Source organism: Myotis lucifugus, unplaced genomic scaffold (genome assembly GCF_000147115.1).
Source record: "Myotis lucifugus unplaced genomic scaffold, Myoluc2.0 scaffold_208, whole genome shotgun sequence".
Lineage (NCBI taxonomy): Eukaryota > Metazoa > Chordata > Mammalia > Chiroptera > Vespertilionidae > Myotis > Myotis lucifugus.
The window spans coordinates 2,429,599-2,455,372 of record NW_005871256.1 but is presented as its reverse complement, the minus strand read 5'-3'; the positions used below and the strand labels follow the sequence as shown (position 1 = coordinate 2,455,372).

Genomic DNA, 25,774 nt, shown 5'->3' with positions numbered 1-25,774 from the left:
ATTTAGAAAGATTCTGCTAAAGAAGAACTGTGTACACTTTCCATTTGACAACTGCCTACTCAATCACTTTATTTGCTGGAACAGTAAAGTTTTAAACTAGTCTTACAGTTTTCAACAAGGTCTAGGAATGTAATACTGAATCATTCATACTGAGGTGGTTTCCGCCACTATTACTCAAGTGATATTCTCTTTCAGGAATGACTTCTGAGTTAACTCTTGATTCTGAGCCAATGAGCTCAGAATCCATTCTGACCACCAGCACTATCTGGGCAATAAAATTTAACCTTGGAAATCCTGCTTTCCTCCCAAATTTCCAGATCAGCAAGATTCTTGGACATGGTTTTTCCCTTAGGAATGTGCTTGGTTGAGTTCCAACATCTGCTAGGAGATCAGACATGCAGTTAGAATCAAGGTAAGTTTAAGCAACAAATCTGTTTTTTACAGAAAAAGCTTCAAGGGAGCCAGGCAAAAAGAGGGGGCACAGTTCTTGGCTGAGTCTGAGATGCTGCTCTCTTCAGGGCAGCAGTGGATCCTGACGGATCAGGCAGAGGCCTGGAGCAGAGATCCGGGTGAGTGACCACGGGGCTCCTGTTTTTTTGTTTTCTTTCTGTCTTTCTTTCTTTTTTTAGAGAGTGGAAGAGAGAGGGAGAAACATCGATGTGAGAGAGACACATCAATTGCTTGTCTCCTGCATGCGTCTAAACCAGGGCCAGGGATTGAGCCTGCAACCAAGGGACATGCCTCTGACCCTTCAGTCCGTGGGCGACACTTTAACCACTGAGCAAAACTGGCTAGGGCACGGGGCTCCGGTTGAAATGACATCTGTGCTGCCACTCAGTCCATGTTGAGTTGGGACCCCAGTTCCCCCGCAGGTTGCATGAGGCAGGAGCTCTGTAGCCAAGTGCTGTCCAAAGAGCTAAGTGTCTGCTTTCTACTTGCTCCCATACTAACTCCGAGTATCTGTTTACATCACCTACAGGACCCATGGATTTTACATGGAACACGACACAGAAGACAGCAGCGGGCAAAAGTAGGTTTATAGTGAGTACATGTATTATTTATTACTAACCTACTTTTGCCCACCCCCATAGATACTTTCTAAAGACCTGGCTGACTGACACACAAACCCACCAATTAAAAAATGTATTTCTATTGTCAAGGTTTCTGTGACTCACCACTGACTGAGTCAAACTACATTACTGGATCACTGAGGAAACAGACATGTAACCAGAAGACGGAAGTTTGAGGGTTTCTTCAAGCTTCTGAACCTGGCATGAACCTCTTTCTTCATCTGCCCACTGAAGGTGTCTGGGCTACGTGATCTCCAGGGACCCTTTATAAGTCCAGCATCTGCAATTACAAATAGAGAGACCCAAATGCCCACAATCTAGGGCAATGGGCAGGTTCCGTGCAGTTCCTCATAACAGGGTTTGAACGACACACCCATGAGCCACCGCTGAGTGCTCGGTGCTCGATGCACACTGCCGCCTGCAGCCGGCCTAGGCAGCGCCGGGAGCCGGGCAAGCACTGCTGCTCCTGCTGCGCACGTCCCCGGCCCTGTCCTCTGCTCTCTCCCTGCAGTGGAGGCACCGCAGCTCTGCACAAGCTCCGTTGGCCTTTTATGGTAGAAAAATGAATTGCATGCCCAGCAGTGGAGCTGAGAGAGATGACAGAACGGAAAGTTGCCATTTGTTGTGGTTTTGGCATGAGAGAATAGTGTTCCCCTGTCAGCCACCCTGGATGGACAGTGCCAGCCAGGCACTCAGTGAGGAAAGCAAGACCCCACCAAACTGTTCCCAGGTGCAGTCCTCGCCTGCCTTGCCTGCAAAGGGATGTGTGTGTGTGTGTGTGTGTGTGTGTGTTTATTGATTTCAGAGAGGAAGGGAGAGGGAGAGAGAAATAAAAACATCAATGATGAGAATCATTGATGGGCTGCCTCCTGCACGCCCCACACTGGGAATCGAGCCGGCAACCTGGGCATGTGCCCTTGACTGGAATCTAACCCAGGACCCTTGAGTCCGCAGGCCAACGCTCCATCCACTGAGTCAAGCTGGCTAGGGTAGGGATCTGTTTATTTATGAGCAGCATCAAACCTTATTTTTGTGTAAATGCATATTTCACAAAATGAGGTATAAAAAGGCTGTTTGTGTTCTGTTGAAAGATCTAAGCAGAGGTGCCTCAGAAAACAGGGTTACAGTCAGACTGCATCAAGGAACAGAATTAATTTCCCTGCTGGGCAGGGAGGAGGGCTCCCTCTGAGATGTTGTGGCTTTTGTCGTGGCTCAGGCCAGCCCTGATCCCTCTCTCCTGTGCGGCTCACAGGGGCAGGAGCATGGCCCTGAATTCCAGCTAAATACATTCCCTGGGAAAACACATCAACATCCAAGCCCCTATGGTAACAAACAGCAGTTGATGCCATGGTGCCTTCAACTGTTTGCATTTCTGTCAGGAGGCCCACAGGAAAAAAGCAGGCCTCCCAGCAGCTGGGAAAACATGTTGCAAAAGGAGAATGAGGCAATTATCTGTACGCACATCAGAGTTAGGGGAATTAAGCTTATCTGAGTGAGAGGAATTAAGCTCATCCAACATGCTTTCAGCTGGAAAACAAGTCTTTTTAAATGAGTGGCGAAAAAACCCTCGTGATGGCTACACTATTGCTTCCATATTTAAGGCACCGGAGGACTAAAAACACAGGCCAGCCACACAACTGCAGCGATGCAGCTGCTAAGTAAAGAGGGGCAGAGTGTCCTGTTTTTCTGCAGCAGCAACGCGGCTCCCACCATCGCTCCCGACTGTTGCCACCTCTGCCCTGCGGCCTCCAACCAGTCCTCAGGAGACACTTTGTGTCTCCAGGCCAATCCAGTCCCACTGAGGCCTTCCGGAGAAGGAAGAACTTCAGCAAAGACCTGCACCACCACACGAATGAGCCTTGGGATGGGGGAGTTAATTGACCGAGGACTACGGTACGCAGCACTGTGTATTCCCATGTCTCGGTCACTAGGTTACTAGAAATGACCCATATGATTAAACTGACAAAGAGGCCAGCGTCCCTAACATTCTGTATCTAATCTCTCCCCAGCTCCCACTTCCTTTCGTGGCTCTACAATGTCCATCCTCCCCAAACAGCACTCTGATCACATCATCCCTGCCTCAGGCCGGCCACAGCTCTCTGGGGCATCCGGAATCAAATCCACCACCCTTACTCTGCTCTGCAAAGCCCTCTTCCATCTGGAGTCTGTCTATCTTCTGAGACCTATTTCCTCCTGCTCGGTCACATCTGTCTACTGGCTGACCCTTCACACAGTTTTGCTCGAGTCACTCTCTGGCCTTGGAGTACTTTTCTCTCTATCTCCACCCATTAGGTTCCATCACGGCCGTTAGGCCAAGACCCAGTTCTTTCATAAAGTATTTCTCAATTGTGCCAAATCACAGTGACTGTCCCTCTTCTGACTGCCTCTAGCCATCACCATCACCGGCTCACTTTTCAACTGTCTGCATATGAGCTGGCTTCCCCTGCCCAGATCTTAGGTTAGGGCTGTGGCAGCCCCTTTTGTAGTTCTTCAGGCACAGTGCTCAATAAGTAGCTGCCGAGTAAACGACCAAATAAATTCCAACCAAAGCAGTGATCTCCCACCTGTCCTGGCACAAGCCTATGTGGAAGGAGTGGCTAATAAACCTGTTCAAAGAGGGAAGAAATGGCCTTAGCTGGTTTGGCTCAGTGGATAGAGCAGGGATCCTCAAACTACGGCCCGTGGGCCACATGCAAATACAAATATTGTATTCGTTCCCCTTTTGTTTTTTTACTCCAAAATAAGATATGTGCAGTGTGCATAGGAATTTGTTCATAGTTTTTTTTTAAAACTATAGTCCGGCCCTCCAACGGTCTGAGGGACAGTGAACTGGCCCCTTGTTTAAAAAGTTTGAGGACCTCTGGGATAGAGGGTCGGCCCACTGACTAAAGGGTCCCGGGTTTGACTCCATTCAAGGGCATGTACCTTGGTTGCAGGCTTGATCCCCAGCCCTGATCACAGTGTGTGTGGAAGGCAGCCAATCAAAGCGTCTCTCACATCAATGTTTCTCTCTCTCTGTCTCTCCCCCTCCCTTCCACTCTCTCTAAAAATCAATGGAAACATATCCTCAGGCGAGGAATAACAACAACAACAATAAAAAAAACAGGGAAGAAACCTAGGGGAGGTGGAGGGGCAAGATCTTCGTTAGCTCCTTCTGCACAATGGCTAGGCAAAGGATTTTAGGAAAAAGTGAGTCCAGAGAGAAGAAAAGAGGGGAAGAGAGGGAAGGAACTGCACAGCAGGCAGGGCCACGGGGGTGATGGTCAGGGGGCCAATGTGGAGAAAAGATCCACACGGAGAGATGGGCACTGGCCTTGGGGGAGAAGAGGAGGTTTTTATGGGAAGTGAGAGGGCCGTGGAGCTAAGACGATTGTGGTAATACAAGCAGCAGCCACAGGAGATGTTTTTAGCTGCAAAATCTGACAGAAGAGGGGACAGGAAGGCAAAAGGACACGCTGTGGTCAAAGACAAGAGAAGAAAAAATTGTAATCTACCCCACTCTCTTTGGGCTAGAATCTGGATCAGCTTCTCAGACACAGGGAGCTTTTGAAACTTAAATGCTTTTCATATGAACTTCTGATGAGAAATAAAACTGAAAAGTGCTTTTATGAGGCTACAGGGATTTGATCTGAGAAGTTTCCTTAGCTTACTTCTCTTTGAAAACCAAACGCCAATGTCAGTTTGAAAACTCTCAGTATTCTAGAAGGCACAGGCTCTGGACTAGAAGGACACTTAAGAGGTCACACGCCCCTCTCCTGGCCTCGAGGCTAAATCACATGCTGGAAGTTGTGCTAGAGCGAGGAGCTGTGCAAGCTGTGCAGGAGCCTTCGGAGAGTGCCCGTGCAGGGCCCAGGCTTCCGGAGCCCGGTTCACTGGTTATATTATGGCCTAGGATCCATTATGGATTCCTTACAGGGAGCTGAGGTCTGTTTTCTCAAAGTTGGAAAACACCAGGTCACCAGCACTTCTATGGACCACCTTGTACAAATAGAGAAACTGCCCACAAAGCCTCCCCTCCTCCAGGATGACTAGCCCTCAAATCTCCCCACAAATAGCTGGAGACATTTTCCTGTTATGTTACAGATTTCCCTCACATCTTTAAAAAAGTGGCAATGCTGCTCTGGCCAGTGTGGCTCAGTTGGTTGGAGAATCATCCACGCACTGAAGGGTCGCAGATTTGATTCCCAGTCAGGGCACATACCCAGGTTGCAGGTTTGATTCCCGGTCGGGATGCATACAGGAGACAACTGATCGATGTTTCTCTCTTTCTCCTTCTCCCTTTTTCTCTCTAAAATCAATTTTTTTTTTTAAAAAAAGTGACCATATCACAAAATACATAAAACATTTCAGTAAGGGTCTTTCCAGTTCCCAAGAGTGAGGTACTTCAAAGCAACAAAGCAAAGTAGGTAAGAGTACAGATACAGAACGTCAAACAGACCTAGATTTCTTTAGCTGGTGTTTTTAAAATTAACTTATTATGAAAAAATTTAAATATATCCAAAAGTAGATAATATAATGAACCCCATGTATCCATTACTCATCTATCTATCTATCTATCTATCTATCTATCTATCTATCTATCTATCTAAAAGGATAAGCAACTGTCTGACCGGCTGGTAGGTATGACACGCACTGACCACCAGGGGGCAGACGTCTGCTCAATGCAGGAGCTGCTGAGCTGCAATGACCTGGCAGTGGTGGTTCTTGGGTGATGCACCCTGGAACCAGAGAGGAGGGAGCCGGATTTCGTGATGCGTCACCTGAGAGCTGCCCTCTCACAATCTAGGACCCCTCGGGGGATGTCGAAGAGCCGGTTTTGGACCAGTCCCTGCAGGCCAGTCTGGAGGGACACTGCTCACTCTGCAGATGCCCTTGTAGCCATGGCACAGCCCCAGGTGTGGCTGGCCAGGGAGGGACCGCGGGAGGTTGGCTCCAGGGCATGTCCAGCCCATCTCACCCAGTCCCGCCTCACCGGCCACCTTCTAATTAATTTCCTTTCCATGTGCACAAATCCGTGCACCAAGGCACTAGTGTTTAATAATGATCAACTCATGGCCCATCTTAGCTTACCTAGACCCTATCTACCTCTTTCCTCCAGTATAATTTTTTAAAATATATTTTTGTTATTGATTTAAGAGAGAAAGGGAGAGGGAGAGGGAGAAAACAATAGAAACATCAATGATGAGAGAGAATCATTGATCGGTTGCCTCCTGAACACTCCAGACTGGGGATGGAGCTCGCAACCCAGGGATGTGCCCTGACCGGGAACCAAACTGTGACCTCCTGGTTCACAGGTCGACATTCAACCACTGAGCCACGCCGGCCCTCCAGTATAATTTTGAAGCAAATCCCAGATCACAAATCATTTCAGTTGTAAGTATTTCAGGTTATATCTCCATAAAAAAAGAACTCTTAAAATCAACCCATCCTACCAAAATCACACCTGAAAACACACAAATAATAGTAAGGAAGGAAGCCCTGGATTTGACTCCTGATGTTGCCTGCTAACTGTGTGCCTTTGAGCAGATAAGGAGTAGGAAACCCCTAAAACTCCCTAAGGGTTCTGTTGGCAGGTAACTTGACTCCCATCTATTTAACTATGATGTGAAAGCCCAGCGGCATTTGCTCTGACTTTCTGGTAGAACAGCACAGCAGAGTAGCTTTGGGTTGTGGTCCTCACCCCGACCCCAGAGGACTGGACTTAGTTTCTCAGCACTGCTCTTCTGAGTTACCAAGGTGATTCCGAGACTGTCTTCTCAATGGACATTAGCACATAGTGCAGACAGAGAGGACGTGGCTGCCATTTAGTTTCCAAAGACTTGGCAGGGCCAGGCTGGTGTGGCTCACTGGATTAAGCATTGTCCCACGCACCAAGAGATCGCTGGTTTGATTCCCAGTCAGGGCACATGCCTGGGTTGCAGGCTCAATCCCCAGTAAGGGGGCATGCAGGAGGCAGCTGATCGATGTTTCTATCTCTCTCATCCTCTCCCTCCCTCTCTGAAGTCAATAAAAACACACCTGGTGCCCTGGCCGGTTTGGCTCAGTGGATGGAGCCTCGGCCTGCGGACTGGAGGGTCCCAGGTTCAATTCCGGTCAAGGGCATGTGCCTTGGTTGCGGGCACATCCCCAGTGAGGGGTGTGCAGGAGGCAGCTGATCGATGTTTCTAACTCTCTGTCCCTCTCCCTTCCTCTCTGTAAAAAAAAATCAATAAATTAAAAAAAAACAAAAAACATACCTGGTATTTTAAAAAACAAGAGAGATGGCAGGGCTGGCTCCTTAGCCAGTTACATGAACGACAGTGGGTCTGGGAGGTCGATCACACTTAGAAGAGTACGCTGGCCACAGATAGAGGCATGCTTTTCTAACTGTGATCTGGGAGACGGTTATGTGACTTATGGGGACTGGGAAGGTGACAGAGGCCTTTCTCATTCTCTGTATGCTTGTGGGGAGGCCACTGAGGAGTAAAAGGCTATTTACATTTCTCAGCCACCACAGAGCAATCGGAAAATGACCTTGAATTCAACAGTAAACACGAAAAATTCCCCGCAGCGGCAGCGTTAGCCTAGGCTTCACTCTGATTCTGCTCAATGGTCTCTGAACATTCATTCCTCTTTGCTACAGCTTCCCTTGCCCACATTCTTCCTCCCTGACATAGGCACCCACGGGGATAGAGGGTGTTTTCATGCTTCTGTCATCACCATAGCAACAGCTTCTCTTCTCCCTGGAAGGCTGGAAGCCCTGCAGTGCTCTGTGCTGAGAATGCAAAGAGGGAACACTTGCTCTGTACTCCAACATATATGCACACACACACTCCTTCAAGGACATCGCAATGAGAATCACTGAGAAAATTAAGATGCTGACACCTGCTAGCATGCAATTAGGGTAAAGACAGAAAGGAGGCAAATGACTATAAAAAGATATTTTGTAGATATCAATTCTTGAGGTTTTTTAACGTGAGATTTATAAAGACTTTGAATCAAAATGCACTTCTCCTTTGATGAGGCCACAGGCACAGAAAAATGACATTAAGTTATTTTAGCAAAACATATAAAAGCACTAAACAAGTAATGTGTGGTTTCCAGAGGTGGAGGCACTCAAAGCTTATTTATGATCCTTTACGGTTTGTGAACAGGGTTAGGCTGTGATGAGACTGATATATTGTGGCCACAAAAACCATGGAACATGGTCAGACTTCTACTTTAATTAAGTGACATGTTCTTTTTCTACAAGGACAGTAAATGGTGACAGCTCCGAACTTCAGGTCTGCCTGCTGCACTGGAGGTGGGTGGCGTGATCAGGACTCAAAGGTTAGTGCCCTCCCAAGAAGACAAAAAAACATTACCAATGAGTTGTTAAGACAAATCATGGGTTTTTAATCTTCATTTTGCAACTAATTCTGAGATCTCCAGCAAAATGTACTATCGTTTTTGTTCCTAGGCCCTTTCTACATTCATCTCTTTGAATAGCATTCCTTGGGATACCAATACTTTTGGATACAGATTAAAAAAAAAAAAAGTCAATGAAAACCCAGAGAGGAGGGGGGCAAAGAAGTGTTGTAAACCAGGCAATCGAGACTTTGGAGGGCAAACCCACAGGCAGCCGTCTTTAGGACACAGTTCTCCACAGGGTAACACAGGGTCCCTCTCTGAACTTGAACAATGTGGGCTACAGTGGGAGCAATAATTTCTTACAGAACAAATTCACTAGCAAAAAAATCCCCTTTACATTATAACATGCTAGTAAGAAATGAGTTTTTAAAAAAAAAATATATATTTTTTTATTGATTTCAGAGAGGGAGGAAGAAGGAGAGATAGAAACATCAATGATGAGGGAGAATCATTAATCGGCTGCCTCCTGTATGCCCCCACACTGGGGATCGAGCCCGCAACCCAGGCATGTGCCCTGACCGGGAATCCAACCATGACCTCCTGGTTCACAATCACTGAGCCACACCGGCCAGGCAAAAATGAGGTTTTTTTTAAAATACATTCATGTGCCACATAACATTTCGTCACCAACCATATACGATGGTGGTCCCCTAAGATTATAATGGAAAAACAAATCTAATGTACTGCCAGTCATATAAAAGTGTAGCACATACAGTTACGTACAGTACATACTTGATAATAAACAAGTATGTTACTGGTTTATGTATTTACAATACTTTAAAAAAAATTTAAAAATTCATTTTTAGAGAGAAAGGGAGAGAAACACTGATGTGAGAGTGAAACATCCATCGGCTGCCTTGTGCACAACCACCTATTGGGGATTGAGCCTGCCAACCCGGGCATGTGCCCTGACCCAGAATCGAACCAAATTGAACTAGCAATCTTTCAGGGCAGGGGCTGACACTCACCCAAGCCAGACCAGCCAGGTCTATACTATACTTTTAATCATTATTTTAGAGTGGACTTTGTGATTTTGCTGTACAGGTTTGTGGGCTGGGAGCAGTAGGTTACATCACATAGCCCAAGTGTGAGGTAGGCAGTACCACCTAGGTGTGATGCTTGCACGATGAAATTGCCTGAAGACACATTTCTTAGAACCTGTCCCCATCTTTAAGCAGCACATGACTGTACATGATTTGAAAAACGAAGGTAACTGAGGACTCATCTTTTGGTCCCCCATCTGCCTACTTTAGGGGAACTCCATGCTCTTATGGTAGATTTGACAAACCTGGGAGAAGTCCCTCCTTTCTAGGAATTCCTGCCCTCACCTGAGCCAGCACGCACCTGCACACCTGTCAGCATCAGTCTCCGCCTGTTTCCTGAGTGAGGCAGGGCCGGGCACTGGAGTAAGCTTACCCACCTTGTGCCTTAACTCCCCCACCCCCAGCTTTACTGAGATACAACTGACATGCCATTTACTTTCCACCAAAGCTCTACGATGGAGGTACAACTGTCCTCATTTTACAGACAGAAAATGTGGCTCAGGGAGAGGACCCTAGGTCACAAAGCCAAGAAGTGGAAGCGCTGGAATTAAAGCATGAGCAGTTTTAATGTCAAAATCCCTGTCTTCATTCCTGGGCAAGACTGTCTCCTTAGCGGCAATGTAAGTGAGAGCCATGATTTCGCTACTATTCCAGCAGTGCCGGACCCAGAGTAGCAAGTAGCCCATCAATAAATACTTCTCACATAGTGTCTTCAAAAGAACTCGCAAAACAGAGAACTCACTAACCAAGACCAGCAAAAGGACTTTTCCTAAGCAATGCTGACAGAGGAGAAACTCAAAGCCTCTTCATTCTGAACTGAATAGGAAATTCTGATTTGTCTCTGGGAAGGTGGCAACATTTTAACGATCTTTTCTTCACTGGGGGCAAGGCAGAACAATGCCCATTTCCTGGGGGTCAGGGAATGTGAGCCCACACTGGCAGCTCAGCCTGCCAGATGCCTCACTGGCAGGTGCACTGCACCACCTGGTGGAGAGGCAGCAGTCAACCTTTGAGAGTTTGAAGGGCAGGAATCTGAGGGCTGCGCCAGCCCTCAGGAGGCTCAGGCATGGTGGTGCCGCCTGAGCCCTCACATCAGTCCCCTGGCCTCTTCCGAGGCCGGCCCGGAGGGAGAGGCAGCTATTTTCACCACGCAATGCCCAAATCAAGGAATAAAGAGGATGAAATATAGAAATAAAAACTATTTCTGTGGGGCTGATCGGAAACAAAAACAAATGTTTTATCCAGATTGGCATTTTAGTTTAACAGATGTACATTTTCACCTTTCCCTATTTTGGGTAGATGTTTATCTCCTTTTAAAATAAGCACTGCATGCCCTAACCGGTTTGGCTCAGTGGATAGAGCATTGGCCTGCGGACTCAAGGGTCCCAGGTTCGATTCCGGTCAAGGGCATGTACCTTGGTTGCGGGCACATCCCCAGTAGGGGGGTGCAGGAGGCAGCTGATCGATGTTTCTAACTCTCTATCCCTCTCCCTTCCTCTCTGTAAAAAACCAATAAAATATATTTAAAAAATAAATTAAAAAAAATAAAATAAGCACTGCAAACAGCAGCAGATAAGGTATTTATTTGGCTTTTATTGGAAAGGTAGGGTGAGGAGAGAGGTAAGCAGTATTTGTGTTTGTTGCTTTTATCCTTCACGGAAACTCACAAATACACCCCCACTGGAAGAACCAGGTTCTCTCATCATAGTGCTTGATGTGAAATGCCAAGTTAGGGAGCATGTGTGATTGATTATCAGCCCAAATCTCTCAAGAACCCAGAAGGCCTATGATGAACAGATTCACTATGCTGTTTGCTACGGGGAATTTTAAAGAATGGAAACGGACAAAAATACTGAAACCTCACTGCTCTGATGCCAGCTCTACTCAGTGCTTGATGGGAGGGTGGCTCACAGGGATGGGGTTTGGGATCCACTCTGGAATTACATTGGGGTAGAGAGGTCTCCCTTCGGGTTTTAGCCCCCCAGTTTACCATCACCTGATGTCACACTTCAGTGTCCATTTCACAGGGAAGGGCTCTGCAAGGCACTCATGAATATCACTGCGGCCTGAGGTCTTAAGCTGTTCAGCCCAAACCCTCACGCTCTGAAGGAAGCACCTCCGAGCAGGAGAGAAACAGGGCAGGCTGAAGGTCAGAGAAGGACCCCTCCCCCACTTCTTTTGTGGACTTGCATTGCGTACCATGGACTTCCACACCAGCAAATAAATGAGTCCTCCGTTGGGGACTTAAAACTCCCTTTGTTACCTAGACATTTAGTTCTTGTCAACGTTACTTCCTGAATAAAGGTCTTCCCTGACAGCGGAACAAGAGGATCCAGATTCATTCGTATCTAGATCAATGTCAAGTCCTGTGCTCCGCACAGGAGTCAGCTGACTGGCTGGGCCTCAAATCATAGTGCTGCTAACCAGTGCCAGCCGTCCACAGTCACAGCTGGAGCCGCCCTGACAAGGACAGCTGGTCCCGCCTCATTTACATTCTTTTCACGCAGCCGTCCAGCTACTGGAGGGGCTGCAGATGCCTGGTTTTATAAAGCAACACACTGGTTCACTGCAGATGTGAATTTCAGTTAGATTTCATTTCCGTGGCATCAATAACACTGAAAGCTACATAGGATAGGAAGGAGCCTGGAAAGGGTGTGAAAAGATGAGCAGGGAAGAGTGGGTGAGAAAGATACATTAAAAACAAATAAAAGCGACACCCAGAAGAGATGAGTGGTTACACCTTCACTTTCTCAGGCTCCCCTACAAGACGCGGAACTCAGTGTTCTTCAGTTACTCTCACTCAGGTCTCACCACCTGATGGCCTCTCTTCTTCAGCCCTTGCCTCGCCTCAGGAGTACTCTTAAACTTCCACCTGGTGGCCCTGGCTACCTTTCTGGAAAGCTCTACTTTCTTATGAAGCAAAGTTATGGTTCTGGAAAAATAGAAAAGACTCAATAGGGAGATTTCTGACCCTAAGAATAAATATTCCAGAAGCACTGCTTTCAAATTTCCTTTTCTCCAACACTGCAGTCCCACACCCAACACATTCCTAAGAGCAACACGTTGAAAACAAACTGATGAATCCTTTATCAGAAAAAACAGGGCGGGTGGGCACTGAGGGCTGTGACATAGAATTCCAAAACATCAGTGACACAAAGACTCTTTCCTCATTTCATCAGAGATAGTGTCTTATTCTTCAGGAATTTCAGGGGAATGATTGCAGGCACTTGAGCCCTCCTCCAGAGACTGTATTAATATAAGCGCCTCATCTCAGAGTGACAAGTTCCTGGAAATCGAACTGGAGTTTAGATTACTGGCAAAATCACTACAGTGAGGAAGCTGATGCCCTTAGTCTCACATGGACCAAAATTAGTTCAGGATGAACGGTTGGTTTAGCCACTAACTGAGAGAAAGGCTGTCATAAGGAAAGTCTGGCTGAACAACACTGACATCTTTGACATTACATTCTGAATGCATGTAGTGGTTTGCTTTGGTATTAAGCCTAAAAGAATTCTGTAAATGCTGCTTACAAGACAATCTTTTACTGACACACACATTTTAAAATGCCCAAGAGAAAAACCTTTCCTCACGGAGCATCAGTGCCACCTAGTGGCAACTCTTTCCATAGCTCATAATAAGGATGGACCTCGGTTGTCAATGCAAGCTCTCCCCATTCAAAGGACAGGGTGGAAACTTCTCTGCAACCTGCTGTCACTGCCTCAGGTTCCCATAAGACATGATTTTCACTTTATTTTCCATGGTGGGCCATACACTAGAAGACCTTCCCCTAACAGTAGAAAACAAGTCTAGAGCGTGAACGGTATTATCCACAGGCAAGGGTCAAGTTCTGAAGCATACTGTAATGGACAACGCCTTAATGATGTAAAACATTACTGAGAAACATAATATTTGAATAAATGTAAAGACATACTTTAAACTTAGATAGCAAGACTAGATATTTTTAAGGTAATAATTTCCTTAAACTCATCTATAAATTTGGTAAGATTCTAATTAAAATGCTACCAGCTGTTCTCTAATTCCTAGCTGGCCCCAGCTCCATCCCCTCTGCTTCCCCAGCTCCCTGCTGCTTCCTAGTCCTCTCTGTCTGCCCCCTTTCAATGCTTTTTACTCCAAACTGCAAAATCTTCCCCCAGCCTTGATCTCTCCTCCTGTGTTCCTGAGCCTCGTCACTTACTACCCCTCCCCTGGGAACTGGCTTTTCAGGTCATTTCACTAAGGACATTGCCTTTGCAGAGACTACATTTCACTTGTGGTGACCACATTCCATGACCTCCCCTCCGGGTAAGCATAAAGAAGTCTCCGCCCAGAATAAGCCCGCCAAAAGTCCTTTAAAAGCCACCGACTCCCGTCATTGGGTACTGGAGCCATCCAGGCTCAGCCACCTGGTGTGCGGATGATCCCTCACCACTCTGGCCACGTGTGTTCCTCCTTCAGCGACCTAACACTTACCAAATAATAAAGCACCTACTATGTACCAGCCATTGGAAAACATATGCATACCCTCAAAACGCAACATGTCCAAAACAGAATTGATCTTCTCTCCTGGGATCTTTATTTCTATTCTATTTCCAATTTTGAGTCAACAGCGCCATCATCCACTTAGTAGCCCAAACCGGAGCGGGACTCATCTGGACTTCTCCCCACCCCCCAGTCAGAATATTTCCTTCTAACCCTGTCTCCCTCTTATCTTTCAAATCTGCTCCTTTTCTCCACAACACCCCCCCACCCCCCCACCCCCACCCCCCGCACCGCATTAGTGTTGGTTCTCATCATCTGCATTACTCAGAATGTACCAGGTGATGCTGTTGGGAACAAACTCAAACCTCAAAACAAAGACATTTCTACAAGTCTATCCTGGCAGAAGGAAAAGAGACAGTGAACCATACGCTCCTTTTTTTAAAAAATTGTGGTAAAAGACAAATAACATAAAATCTACCCTATTAATACATTTTTAAGTGCACAGTGAAGTATTGGTAACTATATGAACATAGTTATACAGATATTTTTTAAAATATATTTTTATTCATTTCAGAGGAAAGGAGAGGGAGAGAGAGATAGAAACATCAACGACGAGAGAGAATTATTGATCAGCTGCCTCCTGCACCCCCCACAATGAGGATTGAGCCCGAAACCCAGGCATATGTCATGACCTGGAATCGAACTGTGACCTCCTGGTTCATAGGTCAATGCTCAACCACGGAGCCACGCTGGCCAGGCAAGATCTTTGGAACTTTCAAATCTTGCATAACTAACATTCCACACCCACTGCATGAAAACTCTCTATTTCCCCCTCCCCCAGCTCCTAGCAACCACTTGCTACTTTCTGCTTCTATGAATGACTACTTTAGATACAACCTGAAAGTGGAACCATACAGTATTTGTCTTTTTGTGACTGGCTTATCTCAGCATAATGTATTCAAAGTTCATCCATGTTGTTGCATGTGTCAGAATTTCCTTCTTTTTTAAATGCTGAATAATATTCTATTGTATGGATAGACTCTACATTTTCTTTATCCATTCATTCACTGATAGACATTTAGACTGTTTCCATTATCTTGCTTATTGTGAATAATGCTGCAATGAATATGGAAGTGCAAATTCTTTTCAAAATCTGTTTTTGTTTATAAAAATGTTTTTATTGATTTTGTCTTTTTAAGAGAGAGGAAGGGAGAGGGATAGAGAGATAGAAACATCGATGAGAGAAACATCATGATCAGCTGCCTCCTGCAGGCCCCCTAACGGAGATCGAGCCCAAAACCCAGGCATATGCTCATTGAAATGGCTGGCTAGCTCAGTTGGTTAGCATATTGTCCTGATATGCCAAGGTTGTGGGTTTGATCTCCGGTCTAGGCACTTACAAGAAACAACCAATGAATCCATAAATAAGAAGAACAACAAACTGATATTTCTCTCCCCCTCCCCCTCTGTCTCTTTAAAAATCAAGAAAAACAGCCAGGTGTGGCTCAGTGTTTGAGCGTCGACCTATGAACAACGTTCAATTCCTGGTCATGGTACATGCCCAGGGTTGCGGGCTCAATCCCTGCTGTGGGGCGTGCAGGTGGCAGCCGACCAATGATTCTATCTCATCATTGAGGTTCCTATCTCTCTCTCCCTCTCCTTTCCTCTCTGAAATAAATAAATATATATGTGTGTATATATACACACACACACAAATAAATAATTTAATTAATTAATTAATAAAAATCAAGAAAAACAACAACTCTAAGTGATAGCTCACAAATTTTAAGACATTCTTAGTACACAGAATAAGAGTCTGGTTAAAGAGAAGATTTTCAACAGTGAGGTGACTGAATAGTTTTGGTCTCACCCAACACAATCAGTTATGAGAACAGCTGAGTGAATAATATACCAGACATGATATATGCCACCAAGATGCCCAGCTCTTTAATCAAAGAAGTGAGGTTAGGACTTTGAAAATGGCAGAGTATTAAACTATTTTGGCACAATAGGGTGGTGAAAAGAGAAACCAAGAATAATGCTGGCGCTGTGGAAGAAACACAAAACTCTTCACATCTCACATTACAATACAGGAAGATGGCATAAAACAGAGATCCAGAACCCTGTGACTGCAATGCCACCATCTCTGAAACCATGTCAACCACCATTCACAAAGTACTGATTTTCATTTGCTTTCACACACAAAAAAAGAGCACTCAAATCCTTCTCACAGGTCAGCACACAGATAACCAGTAAATATGTGTGCCATTAAGGTAGCTCATACCTTAATTCAAATATAAATGTAGAAAAAAATTTGCCTCCCTACCTTTCGGCAGCGAGGATTGGGACAGCTGAACCTCTTCACGTCACTGTCCAACAGAGCAGGAAAGCTGCAGGAGGGGCACCTGGAGTCCAACAGCAGAGGAATGTCACTCAGACTAGCAAACCCTGATGTGGCTCCATGTAACTGTTCATACGACGACGGACTTTTCAGCTCTCGGCCACATCTCCTTTCACTCCTTACTTGTCATTAAAACATGGACTGAGGCTTGCCTTTGTGCTGGCCCTTACCAGAAAACGCAGGGGCCATTCTGGGTCCTGCCTCAGTCAGTGCAAACCATCCAATAAACATACGTTTTGGAGAACGCCTCACACCTGTCACCTTTCCTCCAGCCCCATGTACAATGTTGTACCTATAAGCCATATGATTAAGAGAAGCCAAGGGATGTAGGCAAAAATCCGAAATGCAGATTTTTTTCCATTAATAAAATTATTCTTTTATTGCTTAGCAAGAAATGCCAGAAAAAATGGAAGCCATAGCTTTGTTACAGGATTTTCATCACCTGATGACAGTGCTCAGGCAGCTCTCCTAGTGGAGAATGAGTTGACAGACGACACTTCCCGACTCTGACACTCACCTGACCAGCTCATCAGCATAGGCTGCAGTGACCTCTTCTTCGGCCTTCCGCTCATAGTATTTACACAGGATGGTCTGGGGTAGCACCTTCTCCAGCTCGCTGGTTGGGAAGGAACATGTGCAGCTGCCTTCCATGCAGCTAAGCTCTGACTAGAATGAGGAGGTCAGGAGGCAAAGAGAGAAAAAAGAAAATTTAACCAAGGTTTCAAAAAACGAAAAGCCTCAGTAGTTACATGCATCATAAGCAAATAAATCGTGATTAAGAACACAGGTTCTGAGATTATAATCGCTCTGTCTTCTGAGAAACCACACTCCAAACAACAAGGAAACCATGAAACAAAAACACAAAGTCCAGCCCTAACCGGTATGGCTCAGTGGACAGAGCGTCGGCCTGCGGACTGAAGGGTCCCAGGAGTACCTGGGTTGCGGGCACATCCCCAGGAGGGGGCGTGCAAAAGGCAGCTGAATCTATGTTTCTCTCTCATCGATGTTTCTAACTGTCTATCCCTCTCCCTCTCCCTTCCTCTCTGTAAAAAATCAATAAAATATATTTCAAACAAACAAACAAACAAACAAAAAACCCCCACAAAGTCCATATTTGATTTTCCCAAAAGACCTCTAGCAGCCCAAACCACAGTGCAAGAGAGTGGAAAGGGGATGAGGAAGGGTCAAAGGCTTAGCAGACTGGAGGGAAGGTCACAACGTAGTGTCTGAAAGGAGATACCTGTGAGCAGCAAGCTGGTTCCCTCTGCAAAGGCTGGATGTCTGTATACACATCTTGGAAGACAGATGTGAGTGGTAGGAGGGGAGGGAACCGACAGGAATATAAACTAAAAACTGGAGGATTGTTTGAAAAGCCCCCAGTTCCTACTCCTTCAGATGTTGTCAGGTGACTAAACTCTTCCAGGAGAAAGAACAGTCTCTGGAACAGCTGGACCAGAGGGCTCTGGACTTCATCTTCAAAGTCACTTACAGCAGGTTGAGCCCTCACACCACAGCACTTGGACCAATTTTGCTGCTCTTGTCCATTTTTAAGAACCCTTGTAATGATAGTGGGCCCACCTGAATAATCCAGGACAATCTCCCTATTTTGAGGTGCTCCGATTAGCAACCTCAATTTCCCTTTGCCATAGAAGGTAGCATATGCACAGGTTCTGGGGATAAGGAGGTGGACATCTCTGGGGGATGGGGACATTATTTCACCAATCACAACCACTCTGCTCATTATTATTACTCAGTCCTTCACTAAACCATAACTGACTTTAGAATAATTGATGAGTGATTTGATTATTGGTTGGGTGTTTAGGAAAATCAACTTTGGTTTTAAAGTATTCATCCAGGCAAAACAAAACTCCTTGCCGTATTACTGTTCTAGTGTCAAGAGAAACTGACTCTGGTAAGAGAAATGTGGTCTTGTATAAAATAGTTACTAATTGTAATCCTATATAATAAAAGGCTAATATGCAAATTATTCCCTTGGGAGTTTGACTGACCAGGAGTTTGACCGCTTGCTATGACGTGCACTGACCACCAGGGTCTGGCACAGAACAAAGGAAGGCCCCGATCGGCCCTGATCTCTGGCCAGGCCTAGGGACCCTACCCGTGCACGAATTTCTTGCATCGGGCCTCTAGTACAACTATAAAGTCCTTAAAAAAAGATCAGTTAAAATTACTAATTTGCACTCATATATTCAAACAGGCTGCAGAATTCTCTTTTTTATTTCGTCCTTCATTTTTCTTTTTATATTTTTTATTGATTTCAGAGAGGAAGGGAGAGGGAGAGAGAGAGAAATATCAATGATGAGAGAGAATCATTGATCGGCTGTCTTCTGCACGCATCACAGTGGGGATCGAGCCCACAACCCAGGCATGTGCCCTAGACCGGAACTGAACCTAGGACCTTTCAGTCTGCAGGCTGATGCTTTAGCCACTGAGCCAAACCGGCTAGGGCTCATCCTTCATTTTTCTTATGAACAGGAGGATGAGGGAAGAAGCAGGTCCTCCCATGGCATGTAAGAACTCCACTCCCTGAAAAGATACCAGCTGTGCTTAGAACCAACATAATCACAGATATCAGGGACTGTCTAGGAATCACACACATTCATATGCCTTGGCAGCGTCCCACCTCCCTCCAGAAAAGGCACTTCCACGAGGTATTTACACTTGTCTATAAATGTGGTCTCCTCAGACTCTGTGAATGTTTCTTATCTGTGGGCGCATTCCACAGTTCTTACCTTTCCAGATCCAAAGACGGCCTCCTGGGCATATCTGATGAGACACTCTTTGCAGAACAAGTGAGCATCTGCACACTGAGTCAGCTCCTCAAATGGAAATTCCCCATAGCAGCAGCGGCACTCAATCAGCTGGCCATCCTGCAGGCCGTCACAAACATACATGAAATTCCCCACATTCAAGTATAGGGACAACAGGTTTCATATTCCCCCACCCACATGCACCCAGAGGGAAAGAGCAACCCCTAGAAGCCATAAAACAACCATGAGGTGTTTTCTGCTGTATAAAAGTAGCTTGAGATGGCAGTACATTTTTTTTTTTTTCAGCATAAATATTAATACACTAGAAGCCCTCTCGCAATCCAGGACCCCTCGGGGGATGCCAGTGTAGGCCTGATTCCAGGATAGGGCCTAAACCAGCAGTTGGACATCCCTCTCGCAATCGGGAACCGCTGGCTCCTAACCGCTCACTTGCCTGCCTGCCTGATTGCCCCTAACCACTTCTGCCTGCCTGATCACCCTTAACCACTTGCCTGCCTGCCTGATCACCCTTAACCACTGGCCTGCCTGCCTGATCACCCTTAACCACTGGCCTGCCTGCCTGATCGCCCCTAACTGCTCGCCTGCCTGCCTGTTCACCTCTAACCACTCTGCCTGCCTGCCTGATCTCTCCTAACTGCTCGCCTGATTGCCTGATCGCCCCTAACCACCTCTGCTTCAGCCCCCGCCACCACGGCTTTGTCCAGAAGGTTGTCCGGAAGGTCGTTTGGCTGTCCGGTCTAATTAGCATATCATGCTTTTATTATTATAGACAGTTAAAGAGAGTGAGATTTTCACTTTTTTGGCGTCATCCTTTGTTTAACGTTATCATATTCATGAATTCTAAGGTGCTAGCAGAACTATACCCTCTGCAATCAGATTATATCGCTAATACGATTATAAGAGTCAGGGACAAGTGGCATGACCGATATTAGCTAAAAAGCTTCAAAAGTTGGATTTTCTCGCCTGGTTGGTGTGGCTTATTGGTTGAGTGTCAACCTATGAGCCAGGAGGTTCGATTTCCGGTCAGGGCACATGCCCAGGTTGTGGGCTCGGTCCCCAGTGTGGGGTGTGCAGGAGGCAGCCAATCAGTGATGTTTCTATTGCTCCTTCCCTCTCCCTTCCTCTCTGAAATCAATTTAAAAAAAATATATTTTTTTAAAGTTGGATTTTCTCTTCTTGTTATAAGATAGTTTTGTTAGAACCGTGGTCGGCAAAGTGCAGCTCGCGAGCCACATGCGGCTCTTTGGCCCCTTGAGTGTGGCTCCTCCTAAGCCTTAGGAGTACCCTAATTATGTTAATAACAATGTACCTACCTATATAGTTTAAGTTTAAAAAATTTGGCTCTCAAAAGAAATTTCAATCGTTGTACTGTTGATATTTGGCTCTGTTGACTAATGAGTTTGCCGACCACTGTGTTAGAAGATCACATCCCAACCCAAACTTTATCTTAAGGAACCACCAAAGCTAACTACGGCAGCAATCACAATTCCTACCATGCATTATAAGAAAAGGCCGCTATGTGAAGAGCAGCTAAGAGTACAAAAGCCATCTGGCCCTCAGGTCATACAGATCTCTGCCTCTAACTCTAAGCATTACTTGAGTACTAAATTTTCCTCCAAGAGTTCATTCCAACAGCTTCTAGGCAGTGTTCCTTAACAGGAACATTTCTATCATCTTCCCTTCAATTCTCATCCAGTCTGGTATTAAGAGCAACAATAATGTTTCAAGTGTCTGACTATAACATGGTTACAAACTCAGCAGATCAACAGGAGATTATCCGGGAGCCACTGTGCCATCAAAATGCTGAGGACATGTGATAAGAGAAAACAGCCCATTAAAAATACCAGCATAAATGAATTAAGTGAGTTTTCAAAATACCTTTTGATACTGTTCTTCATTCATCTGCAGAGCAAGCAAAAAGTCTTCATGCTGAGGAACAAAATTCCAGACATGCAGGTAAAAATTTAGTAAAGATGCCACAAACCATTTAGAATTCATTGCCATAGACATAAAAGAGTTATTATTAATAGTCATCTTTTCAGTTACATAGTTTACCAGTTTAAAATTTGTTTTATCACATTTTGACCCCCAAAAACATTTTCCAATACTCTGACAAAGTGGCGAAAATGTGCAAAGTGCTTTTGCTGCACCCTATGGTCGCCTCAAGCGAAGCCCTTGTGCCACTGAATGGCAAGCTGCTGAATTAGGCACTTTAAAATGATTGACAGAAAAACTGTGATAATGCAAAATTAGGTATTTGGCAAACATTTTCTCAAAGGGAATGAAGTGATTATTTGTGACCAATGATAAAATTCTCAATCTAAAGCAGAAATTAGAATTTTTGAGAAGTCGTCTTGATCCATCTGTCACAGAGCTACCTGTCCACCTGTCATTAGGTGACATAGCCTTTTTGAAAAAATGTGTGCATGTTGAAGAAAATGATGACTACTGATATAATTTGGTACCACTGGCTTGACTCATCCTAAGGCACCATTGCTTTTGTTTTATTAGTATAAATTCAACACGGTGAAAAGGTAAATCATGTCTTATTATCACAAGAGATCTGACCTTTCAGACCCCTAAGAAGTCTTGGGGCTCTGGCTGGTGTGGCTCAATGGACTGAGCATTGTCCCGTGCGCCAAGAGGTTGCCGGTTTGATTCCCGGTCAGGGCACATTCCCAGGTTCCAAGTTCGATGCCTGGTCAGGGTGCATGCTGGAGGCAGCCAATCCATGTTTCTTCCTCTCCCTCTCTCTCTCTCTCAAAAAAAAAATCAATTATTAAAACAAGAGCCTTGGGGAAGTCAGGGGGATCCATGGGTCATACTTTCAGAGCTGCTGGTCTAGACAATACGTATTAAACAACCAAGATACATATTCTTGTTGACTGGCATCTGATGGATATCTGGAAGAATTAAAGAGCTCAATGGCATCTTTCTCTGGTTTTTCTCCACCATTAGGGACTGAGGGAGGTCAAACACAAATGTGTGCTAAGCTCCAATTAAAATTCTCTGCCATAAATCTGAGTTATGAAACTGTGAACTTTAGTATTATTACAAAACCCAGTTTTCCTTTTAGAAACTTAATTTATTCAAATCAATCACACAAAAGAAAGGCAAATCTTAAAAGATAGTTTTATGCTAGCCCTAAAAGCAAACCAGAATCCCAGAAACACACTCCATGCACATCTTCCTACCTCTGCCATCTCTTTGACTTTCTGTTCATAGAACTCCTGCTCTTGCTGCACAGCTGGATGGAGGGAACGCCGGTCATAGGACCTACAATGCCGCCGCTTATTTTCCAGAAAGAACATTCTTTTTTCTATTTTTATGTCACCTACAAGATAAGACAATGCAAAATCATGCAGACAACTGTTTGCTAGGAATACAGGCCAGCCATTCTAGTCTTCTGTGGCCTGGGCCCCACCTACTTTCTAGAAGTACATTTCGTTCCTCTCCTGCACGCGCCACCATTTGGGGAAACTGAGCTCTAGTCCATCCCCTAACCTACATGCACTCTTTGACTTCCGTCTTTTCCCCCTTTTTATACTCCAATTGGAGCACCTCTCCTATCCCAACAGTTTTGTGCTGTGTGAATATACCAGTTTATTATCCATTTTACTATTGAGGACAGGTGGGCTTACAGTTTAGGGTTAGCATAAATTGGGCTATTGAACATATGTCTACAATTCAGTCAAGCACACGGGAAGGAATGGAATTGCTGGATCAGCTTGGAAAACTGTGCCCGTTTCCCAATGTCATTCTTCCAATCTACACTTGCACCCCACCAGCGATGTCAGTGAGTCCCAGTCATTCCACACCCACATCCACACCTGGTATCATCAGTGTTCAATTTTAGCCATTCTGGTAGGTACACGCACATGCGTTTTATGTATGTTTTTAAACTTTTTATCTTGAAGATTTCAAATACAAAAGCTGAAAAAATAAGACCTATATTCACAATAAATAACAGAATAAAACACAATAGAATGATAAAATATTACATAATATAAAATTGGTCTGTTCAGGTTTTCTATTTCTTCTGTTGATTGGTAATTTTCATTTTCTAGAAAATTGTCTATTTCATCCAGATTTTCTATTTACTCACAAAAACCTGTTCATAGTAAATCTTTTGATTTTATCAATATTTAACTATATCAGGTTCCAGATACATTTTCTAGCATGGGCTACAACTTCCAGGACTATGTTGAATAGCAATGAATAGGACATTCTTTTTTTTAACTATATTTGTATTGATTTTAGAGAGGCAGGGAGGGGGGAGAGAGATAGAAACATCAATGAGAGAGAATCACTGATTGGCTGCCTCCTGCACGCCCCACACTGGGGATTGAGCCCTGACTGAGAATCGAATCGTGACCTCCTGGTTCAAAGGTCGATGCTCAACCATTGAGCCATGCCAGCCGGGTAGGACATCCTTTCCTCGCTCCCAATCTCAGAGGTGGGGGAGAAGGATTCACCCACCATTAAGTCTGATACTAGGAATAGATTTTATTGTAGACATTAGTAAGCTGAGAAAGCTCTTAATTCCTAACTTTCTGAGAGTTTTAATCATGAATAGGTGTTAAATATTGTTAAATGCCTTTTCTACATCAACTGATACAACCAGGTGATTTTTCTTTAGTCTATTAAATAATGTATTGTACTGATTTGTTTGTGAATAATGAACCAACCTTGCAGTTCTGGAATATACTCCACTTGGTTTCGGTGCATACTAAAAATTATTTTTATGCCCTCGACAGTTTGGCTCATTTGGTTGAGTATTGTCCTGAGCACTGAAAGGTCCCTGGTTTGATTCCCAGTCAGGGTACATACCCAGGTTGTGGGTTAGATCCCCAGTCAGGGTGCATGTGGGAGGCAACTCATCGATGTTTCTCTCACATCAATGTTTCTCTCTCTCTCTCTCTCTCTCTCCCTCTCCCTCTCTCCCTCCCTCCCTCCCTCCCTCCCTCTCCTTTCCCTTCTCCAATCAATAAAAATATATCCTAAGGTGAAAGTTAAAAACAAAAGTTAAATGTATCTCTAAGTTATAAATATTAAACTACTAATGCGTATCAAGTGTATTTTCTATTTCTAACTTCCAATGTCCTTAAAGATGATCTAATAAGTGCAATATAAGAACCGGAATCTAAAATTAAAAGGGATATATCTGAAACAAGGGGCTAAAATGAAGTTAACAGGGAAAAATGTCAGATGCATCAAAACTGAGAGACTTTTTTAAAAGTAAGGTGGGTGAACAGACAAGAGTTTATTTTTTTATATTTTATTTTTAATATATTTTATTGATTTTTTTACAGAGAGGAAGGGAGAGGGATAGAGAGTTAGAAACATCGATGAGAGAGAAACATTGATCAGCTGCCTCTTGCACACCCCCTACTGGGGATGTGCCCGTAACCAAGGTACATGCCCTTGACCGGAATCAAACCTGGGACCCTTCAGTCCGCAGGCTGACGCTCTATCCACTGAGCCAAGCCGATTAGGGCGACAAGAGTTTAATGTGAGCCAAAAGTGGGACATATTTGATTTCACAAAGCAACAACATTCTTAGGCTGTATGGACTTATGTACAGATTCAAAATCCCAGCTGCTGTCTTTACACAGCAGATCTCACTTGGAATACTTTGTCTAGCCTGGTACATCCAAACTTTCAAAGAGATACTGACAAGCTAGTGAAGTGCACACAGAGAAGGAAAATCAAGAAGACGAAGTGGCAACAGACAGATTCCAAGTCTTTTCAGAGGCAAGAGCTACAACCATAGCAGAAAATTTCAGAGGCAAGAGTGTGTGGGAAGGGGACGGTTTTGCACAGCAGCGTCACAGTTTGCCATTACCTTGTTCAAACTTGAAATCTATGTAAGAATACTGGTTCATTTCTTTTCTCTTTTTTCTTTTTCCACTGGTTTCTGGTGATAGCTCCTGCCATTTTTTAATGGCATCAGAAAAGGCCTAAAAATTGAGAAAGAGAAAGATTACCACTATAAATAGGACACGAGAATACCTGGAACACAGGCAATCCCCAAATTTCATTTTGCCTCAGTTTCAGCTTCTCCCCTGCATGGCTTACAGAAACAGGTAGTGGCAAAATAACAGGTAGCATTTAATTATTTTTGTTTTCTCTGACTCTGATGAACTGCTACAATGGCAGAACCAAAATGCTTGCTGACAAATTAAAGGGCAACGTACGTAAACAGAAACTGCTCAAACTGTCCTTGAATAAGTACAGGCTAAATCACAAACAAATGGCTAGGGAGTTGTATTGCACAGACACTCCCTATATGGTGTTATTCTGGTCATCACTCCCAGGCCCACTCCCCTACATTAATTCGTTGCTTTCACCTTTGTCCTGGAGCACAAAGTTCTTATGCCAGTGATAATCCCATCTTCCATACCTTTTCGCTTTCCCCTTTTTTATTTAATATTATTTTTTGTTAATCCTCACCAGAGGATATTTTTTCCCCATTGCCTTTAAGAGAGAGTGGAGGGAGGGGGGCAGAGAGAGAGAGAGAAACATCAATGTGAGAGAGACACATTGACTGGCTGCCTTGCACATACACCCCAACCAGGGGGTGGGGTATAAACCCACACCCAG

At 44.7% G+C, this 25,774-nt stretch overlaps 1 protein-coding gene across 7 annotated transcripts in view; it reads right to left on the bottom strand.

The window, feature by feature from the left end:
- RNF216 (ring finger protein 216) overlaps nt 1-25,774 on the bottom strand; it is a 112,598-nt gene that overhangs the window by 61,127 nt on the left and 25,697 nt on the right. For 6 of the 7 annotated variants that reach the window (XR_001350027.2, XM_006097710.3, XM_006097711.3 and 3 more), the window contains exons 8-13: nt 25,017-25,131; nt 22,366-22,505; nt 21,050-21,100; nt 19,133-19,270; nt 16,900-17,048; nt 16,308-16,386 (exon numbers count right to left, since the gene is read on the bottom strand). Coding sequence is in view for 6 of the 7 variants with exons in the window: in XM_006097710.3 (XP_006097772.1) it covers nt 16,308-16,386; nt 16,900-17,048; nt 19,133-19,270; nt 21,050-21,100; nt 22,366-22,505; nt 25,017-25,131 (672 nt within the window). In the remaining variant the exon portion in view is untranslated. The remainder of the gene's footprint in view (nt 1-16,307; nt 16,387-16,899; nt 17,049-19,132; nt 19,271-21,049; nt 21,101-22,365; nt 22,506-25,016; nt 25,132-25,774) is intronic. The other variant, XM_023761448.1, reaches the window with a different exon arrangement.